Source organism: Eretmochelys imbricata, chromosome 24 (genome assembly GCF_965152235.1).
Source record: "Eretmochelys imbricata isolate rEreImb1 chromosome 24, rEreImb1.hap1, whole genome shotgun sequence".
Classification (NCBI taxonomy): Eukaryota; Metazoa; Chordata; order Testudines; family Cheloniidae; genus Eretmochelys; species Eretmochelys imbricata.
In genome coordinates, this window is record NC_135595.1 from 17,944,764 (window position 1) to 17,953,602 (window position 8,839).

Genomic DNA, 8,839 nt, shown 5'->3' on the forward strand with positions numbered 1-8,839 from the left:
GACACACACCAGACTCAGCTTGGGTCAGGAGTGATTCGTGCGTGGGCCCCACCGCCCTTCACCCCTGGTCAGCCCATGAACGTCCTGGAGAGACCCTGCCTGGTGGCGAGTGGATCGTGAATCTCTCGTGTCATTGGCTGTGAGCCACACGACATAGAGTCTGCTCCACGACTGGCTGGAGGATTGGTTGGACGCTGGAGAACAGCCAGCGACATAGCGAAGGGTGAAAGCTGCATGAATTTTGGCCTGGACTATCAGGATTCATTGAGACGCTGGTTTAAAAAGCCACGGTGACAGGATTCCTGGCGTGCAGTGTGGACTGTGGGACTTCTGAGTCCTCTGTCCCACCAACCTGGGTTGTCCTTCTCACACTGTGGTGCTGTGTCAAGCAACAAACCTCTAGCAGGCCCTGCACTTACACAGCCGTCCCCAGACAGGGACACACCCAGCTGAGTTCCACAAATGACCTCCCAGCCACTCATGAACCATCAATAGGGAGGCTCCAGTCAATTCCCCCCGGCTCCCTGGCTTTGCAGCCCAGAACTGTATCGTCCTGCCCTGGTCAGAAGCCTGGCCAGAGTAAGTTCATTGCCCAGTCGGCGCCTCCCCCGACGTGGAGAGCACAAACACCAGCCTCTGTCAACCGAGCTGAGATTTCTGAAGCACTTCAACCAAATACACAGTTCTAGGTGGAATATAAAACACGTTTATTAACTACAGACAGATATTATGTGATTAAAAGCAGCGAGCATAGAGACCACAGTTGGTTACCTAAGAAATAAAAGTAAATTCCCAATCTGAGATAATAAACTAGACAGGATTTGAATCAAGCCTTGTCTCACCCTGGCAGATGGCACGAGCAGGTGACAGTTCCTCAGGACTAGGGTAACCAGAGGTCCCGTTTTTAAAGGGACAGTCCCATTTTTGGGGACTTTTTCTTATATAAGTGCCTATTACCCCCCCACCCCCGTCCCGTTTTTTACCGTTGCTATCTGGTCACCCTACTCAATACACAGGCTGGGCTTGTCTTCCACCCCGATACCAAACCTTCCTCAGTCAAAGTCTTTGTCCTCTAGACGTGTGTCCAGGTGTTGAGTTGTGAGGGGAGTGAGGCCAAGTGGTGATGTCACTTTCCCTCTTTTGTAGTTTCTTCCAGCTTGATGGAAAGATCTTTTTCGATGACATGGTTCAGACAGTCTCCATTGTCTATGTGTTCTCTCTGAGAAACCTCCATAGTGGATTCTTAGATGGGTGCTGACGAGCGATTAACACTGTCTGGCTCCTCCATTGTTGTATCTGAAAGGCTGGTTGTGGGTGTTCCCAACATCACAACTTATTTCAGTAACACACACATAGCAAAATTCACAACCTCACATACAGTGACAGCACATACAATTCAATGGGATATTAATAATCAACACACTAAGACTTTTTTAATGATACCTCACAAGGCAGACTTTGTTCATATGGCTATGCTGTGGTGAATATGGGGGTTCCAGGGTGCTCTTTTGAGGTACAGAGTGCCACAGCCACCCACATTTTATTTAAAATCCTCAATATTTTAAACACCTCCTCACTCCATTGGTTTCCAAACAGAGTGAATATTTCTGGTTTTCCAAAACTTTCGGTGGAGTTTTGTAGTGTCAACGACTCTTACAATTTGGTTGCGGCATTTTCCATGCTTGTCCTTTTCCTCCAAGCCCCACATCCTGGAATCAGATGATCAGGCGGAAATTTCAGCTTTTTTTTTCTTTTCTTTTTTTTAAGTTAAGTTTGCAGCCTTCGTTGTTACGGAGAGAAGCTTGAAATGGCCCCCCGAAGAAAACATAATGCAAAAAAAACCCAGTCCAAATGTCTTTCTTTTCAAACCAATCTCATGATGTTTCAGGGGGTGGCTCATGAGGTTTGAAGGCTTTGGCTCAGCAATGAAGAGGCAGGACTAGACTTTTAAAAGTGGTTAAGGGAGTTAGATGCCAAATTCCCTTTGAAGTTAGGAGTTAAGCACCTTTTCAAAACCTCACCTATAGAAGCCTAAGTCAATTTAATTACACCCTGTAATGGCAGACAGTTAAAAAGTGACATTTAAGTTCTTATATAAAAATGCTAGAAGTTTAAACAATAAGATGGGTGAACTAGACCTTGTATTAAATGAGGATATCGATGTAACAGGCATGATAAAAACTTGGTGGAGTGAGGATAATCAATGGGACACAGTAATAGCAGGGTACAAAATATACTGGAAGGACAGAACAGGTCATGCTGGTGGGGGACTGGCCCTATATGTGAAAGAAAGCGTAGAGTCAAATGAAGTAAAAATCTGAAATGACACAAACTGTACCACAGAATCTCGATGGATAGTAATTCCATGCCCGAATAATAAGAATATAGCAGTAGGGATATGTGACCGACCACCTGAGGAGGACGGTGATAGTGACTGTGAAATGTTCTGGGAGACTAGAGAGGCTATTAAAATAAAAACAACTCAGTAATAATGGGAGATTTCAACTGTACTCATATTGACTGGGTACAGGTCACTTCAGGACGGGATGCAGAGATAAAGTTTCTTGACACCTTAAGTGACTACTTCTTGGAACAGCTGGTCCGGGAACCCACAAGGGAAGAGGCAATGCTTGATTTAGGCCTAAGTAGATCACAGGATCTGGTCCAAAGGGGGAATATAACTGAACTGCTTGGTAATAGTGACCATAATATAATTAAATTTAACATCCCTGTGGTGGAGGAAACATGACAGCAGCCCACCACAGTAGCATTTAATTTCAGAAAAGAGAACTACACAAAAATGAGAAATTTCAGAGTAGCAGCCAGGTTAGTCTGTATTCGCAAAAAGAAAAGGAGGACTTGTGGCACCTTAGAGACTAACCAATTTATTTGAGCATAAGCTTTCGTGAGCTACAGCTCACTTCATCGGATGCATACTTTACATAAAGTGATACATAAGCTATTACCAGCAGGAGAGTGGGGTGGGGGGAGAGAAAACCTTTTGTAGTGATAAACACCCATTTTTTCATGATTTGTGTGTATAAAAACAAACATCTTCTGTATTTTCCACAGTATGCATCCGATGAAGTGAGCTGTAGCTCACGAAAGCTTATGCTCAAATAAATTGGTTAGTCTCTAAGGTACCACAAGTCCTCCTTTTCTTTTTAAAAATGAGAAAGTTAGTAAAACAGAAATGAAAAGGTACAACACAAAAGTGAAATTCCTGCAAATCCCTGGAAACTTTTAAAAGACACCATAATAGAGGCTCAACTTAAATGTGTCCCCCAAATTAAAAAACATTGTAAGAGAACCAAAAAAGTGCCACCCTGGGTAAGCAACTAAGTAAAGAAGCTTTGAGAGGCAAAAAGGCATCCTTTAAAAGTGGAAGTTAAATCCTATTGAGGAAAATAGAAAGGAGCATGAACTCTGGGAAATGAAGTGTAAAACTATAATTAGGAAGACCAAAAAGGAATTTGAAGACCAGCTAGCCAAAGACTCAAAAAGTAAAAGCAAAAAAATGTGTAAGTACATCAGAAGCAGCTAAACAGCCCTTGGGGCTACTGCATGATCGAGATGTTAAAGGAGCACTCAAGGAGGATAACGCCATTTCAGAGAAACAGAATGAATTCTTTGCATCGATCATCACGGCTGAGGATGTGAGGGAGATTCCCAAACCTGAGCCATTCTTTTTAGGTGACAAATCTAAGGAACTGTCCCAGATTGAGGTGTCAATAGAGAAGGTTTTGGAACCAATTGATAAATTGAACAGTAATAAGTCACCAGCACCAGATGGGATTAACCCAAGAGTTCTGAAGGAATTCAAATGTGAAATTTCGAACTGCTAACTGTGCTGTGTAACCTAGCATTTAAATCAGCTTCTGTCCCAGAGGACTGGAGGATCGCTAATGTGACACCAATTTTTAAAAACGGCTCCAGAGGTGACCCCGGCAATTACAGGCTGGTAAGCCTGATTTCAATACCGGGCAAACTGGTTGAAACTATAGTAAAGAACAAAATTGTCACACACATTGATGACCATGATTTGTTGGGGAGAATCAACATGGTTTTTGTAGAGAGAAATCATGCCTCACCAATCGACTAGAATTCTTTGAAGGCATCAAAAATCATATGGCCAAGGGTGATCCAGTGGATACAGTGTACTTGGCATTTCAGAAGGCCTTTGACAAGTTCCCTCACCGAAGGCTCTTAAGGAGAGTAAGCTGTTGTGAGATAAGGGGGAAGGTCCTCTCATGCATCAGTAACAGGTTCACAGATAGGAAACAAAGGTAGGAATAAATGGTCAGTTTTCAGAATGGAGAGAGGTAAATAGCGGTATCTCCCAGGGGTCTGTATTGGAACCAGTGCTGTTCAACATATTCATAACTGATCTGGAAAATGGGATAAATAGTGAGGTTGCATCATTTTCAGATGATACAAAACTACTCAAGATAGTCCAAAGCAGACTGCGAGGAGTTACAACGGGTTCTCACACAACCGGGTGACTGGGCAACAAAATGGCAGATGAAATTCAGTGTTGATAAATGCAAAGTAATGCACACTGGAAAGCATAATCCCAACTATACATATACAATGATGGGGGCTAAATTAGCTGTTACCACTCAAAAAAGAGATCTTGGAGTCACTGTGGATAGTTCTCTGGAAACATCCATTCAGTGGACAGTGGCAGGCAAAAAAGTGAACAGAATGTTGGGAATCATTAAGAAAGGGACAGATAATAAGACAGAAAATATCACATTGCCTGTATATAAATCCATGGTACGCCCACAGCTTGAATACTATGTGCAGATGTGGTCGCCCCATCTCAAAAAAATAAATTGGAATTGGAAAAGGCACAGAAAAGGGCTACAAAAATGATTAGGGGTATGGGACAGCTTCCTTATGAGGCGAGATGAATAAGACTGGGATTTTCAGCTTGGAAAAGAGATGACTAAGAGGGGATATGACTGAGGTCTATAAAATCCTGACTGGTGTAGAGAAAGTAAATAGGGAAGTGTTATTTATTCTTCTCATAACACAAGAACAAAGGGTCACCCAATTAAATTAATAGGCGGCTGGTGTAAAAGAAACAAATGGAAGTATTTCTTCATGCAATGTACAGTCAGCCTGTGGAACTCCTTGCCAGAGGATGTTGTGATGGCCAAGACTATAACAGGGTTCAAAAAAGAACTGGATAAATTCATGGAGGATAGGTCCATTAATGGCTATTAGCCAAGATGGACAAATATGGTGTTCCTACCCTCTGTTTGTCAGAAGTTGGGAATGGGCGACAGGGGATGGATCACTTGATGAATACCTGTTCTGTTCATTCCCTCTTGGGCACTGGCAAAGGCCACTGTCAGAAGACACGGAGTACTTGTGACACCTTAGAGACTAACAAATTTATTTGAGCATAAGCTTTCATGAGCTTCAGCTCACTTCACTGGATGCATTCAGTGGAAAATACAGTGGGGAGATTTATATACATAGAGAACATGAAACAATGGGTGTTACAGTACACACTGTAACGAGAGTGATCACTTAAGGTGAGCTATTATCAGCAGGAGAGCGGCGGGGGGGGGAGGAAACCTTTTGTAGTGATAATCAAGGTGGGCCATTTCCAGCAGTTGACAAGAACGATTGAGGAACAGTGGGGGGTGGGAGTGGGGAGAATAACATGGGGAAATAGTTTTACTTTGTGTAATGACCCATCCACTCCCAGTCTCTATTCAAGCCTTAAGTTAATTGTATCCAGTTTGCAAATTAATTCCAATTCAGCAGTCTCTCGTTGGAGTCTGTTTTTGAATTATTTTTTTATGAAGAATTGCAACTTTTAGGTCTGTAATCGAGTGACCAAAGAGATTGAAGTGTTCTCCAACTGGTTTTTGAATGTTATAATTCTTGACGTCTGCTTTATGTCCATTTATTCTTTTACATAGAGACTGTCCAGTTTGACCAATGTACAAGGCAGAGGGGCATTGCTGGCACAGGATGGCTTATATCACATTGGTGGATGCGCAGGTGAATGAGCCTCTGGTAGTGTGGCTGATGTGATTAGGCCCTGTGATGGTGTCCCCTGAATAGATCTGTGGACACAGTTGGCAACGGACTTTGTTGCAAGGATAGGTTCCTGGGTTAGTGGTTCTGTTGTGTGGTGTGTGGTTGCTGGTGAGTATTTGCTTCAGGTTGGGGGGCTGTCTGTAGGCAAGGACTGGCCTGTCTCCCAAGATCTGTGAGAGTGATGGGTCGTCCTTCAGGATAGGTTGTAGATCCTTGATGATGCGTTGGAGAGGTTTTAGTTGGGGGCTGAAGGTGGAGGCTAGTGGCGTTCTGTTATTTTCTTTATTGGGCCTGTCCTGTAGTTGGTGACTTCTGGGTACTCTTCTGGCTCTGTCAATCTGTTTCTTCACTTCAGCAGGTGGGTACTGTAGTTCCTCAGACATTCTTGTCAACTGCTGGAAATGGCCCACCCCGATTATCACTACAAAAGGTCCCCCCCGCGCCCCCACTCTCTGCTGGTAATATCTCAGCTTAAGTGATCATGCTCCTTACAGTGTGTATGGTAACACCCATTGTTTCATGTTCTCTATGTATTTAATCTCCCCACTGTATTTTCCACTGAATGCATCCGATGAAGTGAGCTGTAGCTCATGAAAACTTATGCTCAAATAAATTTGTTAGTCTCTAAGGTGCCACAAGTCCTCCTTTTCTTTTTGCGAATACAGACTAACACGGCTGCTACTCTGAAACCTGTCAGAAGACAGGATTCTGGGCTAGATGAACCTTTGGTGTGACTCAGTATGGCCATTCTTATGATCTTCTGTTTTGTCTCATTGACTCTCAGCTAGGTTCCTATGGCCTAAACACTTGTAAAAATAGAACTTAGACCCTTTTGAAAATGTTACCCTTTGTTTAATAGACCCCTTGATCTTCAACAAACACAGGAAAGAAGAAGAGCTGGAGACGCATTGGGAGCAAACATGACATGATGAGAAGAATAATGACACGAAGATGTAGAAAAGGACAGACCATAAAGAACCAAATGCCCCAAAATGATCTAAAAATGAACAAAATCAAGACTATTATACTTCATTAAAATGATAGATTCATAGATTCCAAAGCTGTGATCATCTCATCTGACCTCCCAGGTCACACGGGCCAGAGAACTGCCCCAAAATAATTCCTAGAGCAGAACTTTTCCAAAAACATCCCAGCTTGATTTAAAATTACCAAGTGATGGAGGATCCACCACAACCCTTGGGAAATTGCTCCAATGGTCAGTTACTCTGATCATTACAAATTTACACCTCCTTTCCAGTCTGAATTTGTCTAGGTTCAAATTCTGTTCACTGGATCATGTTACACCTTCCTCTGCTAGATTGAAGCACCCTTTATTAAATATTTGTTCCCCACATAGGTACTTACAGATTATGATCAGGTCACCCCTTCACCGTCTCTTTGTTAAGCTAAATAGATTGAGATCCTTGTGTCTCTCACTCCAAGGCAGGTTTTCGAATCCTGTAATCATTCTTGTGGCTCTTCTCTGAATAAGGCCGAAAAATTCACAATTTGGGGATCAAGAGGATGTTACAGGTCCCAGCGAAAATAATTCTTTCTCCATGCAAATATTGAAAATTCCATCCGTTCCCCTATTCAGCCAGCTCCGACTCTGAGTTGTCAGTGGTTTGAGGGCTTAATGTATGTTGCTGGTACCTCAGAAACTCTTCCTCCATGGTGAGGTAGAAGATGGGGTTGAGGCAGCTGCTGAAATATGTCAGGACACAAGCAAAAGTGCTTCCTATGTCCAGAAGATGTAGAGGGTAAGTTGCTGAGATCTGCAGAAAGGAGAAGATGTGATATGGCAGCCAGCAGAGGAAAAAAGTCGGGATCAAGCCAAGAAGGATCTTTAGTGGCTTGGTGGACTGGATCAGCCTGTTCCTTCTCAGCTTGGCAGCTAGAATGATGTAGATGGTTGGGATCAGGATCAAGGCGAATGGGATCAGAAACCCGACCAGGAACTGGATCGCAATGGCAGCCTTCACCCTCCCTTCATCCAGTTGGAAATTCATGCGGATGTTGGCAGGTGAGAGCACGGACTCCCAGAGATCACCGTACCGCAAGCTGAAACCAGCAGACAGGACCCACATGCCCATAATCAACCTGAAAACCAGGATGGGTGTGCGGTGGTTCTGAGTCCACTCAGGGCATGTCACGAGGATGTAGCGATCGATGCTGAGGGCCGTGAGGAGAAAGGCGTTGGAGAACATATGGAAGGAAGTGACAGTGCTGCTCAGCATCTTGGCCCAGTTTAAGTCCAGGATAAAGATGGAGGTGAATCTGAGGAGCAGGAAGATGATGAAGATGAAATCTGTCATGGCCCAGCTCCAGAACCACACGGCGTTGGCCGTCCTCTCCACACGGCAGGTGGTGAGGAAGAGGATGTAGCCATTCAATGGCATCCCGGCAAGGAAGGCCACACCACTCAGGACCAGGAAGAGAATTTGGAGGAACTCCATTCTGGAAGAATTGCAGTCACAGTATCGCCTCCTTTGCTTCAGGGCTCAGCGAGGACAGCGCAGATGTTGTACTGAGCAAAGGAAAGCAGAGCAATGAAACGGGCACTAGGAGGGGACACGAACAGAGTTTGCTTTCTACTAAACCAAATATTTAAAAAACACACCCCTTTGCTTCTTGCTGAAAAGTTGGATTTCTAGCCAAGGGGAGGTTGACAGTGGGGGTGTCCAGGATGCAGAGACAGAGATATGAGAGATCCCCGACGAATACTCACTAAAATTCCCAAATAATTTTCTTGCTCTTAGTTTCCCAGAGGAGCTGGTTATTC

At 43.8% G+C, this 8,839-nt stretch overlaps 1 protein-coding gene across 1 annotated transcript; it reads right to left on the reverse strand.

Annotated features, from left to right (window-relative positions):
- Positions 1-7,646: 7,646 nt before the first annotated feature.
- LOC144279374 (chemerin-like receptor 1) lies at positions 7,647-8,513 on the reverse strand. The gene has a single exon (XM_077840828.1). The coding sequence runs from the start codon at positions 8,511-8,513 to the stop codon at positions 7,647-7,649; it is 867 nt and encodes a 288-aa protein (XP_077696954.1).
- Between the last annotated feature and the right edge of the window lie 326 nt (positions 8,514-8,839).

Bases quoted from the DNA above. Each gene is read 5' to 3' on its own strand.
- LOC144279374 (XM_077840828.1), bottom strand. From the start codon at position 8,513: ATGGAGTTCCTCCAAATTCTCTTCCTGGTCCTGAGTGGTGTGGCCTTC.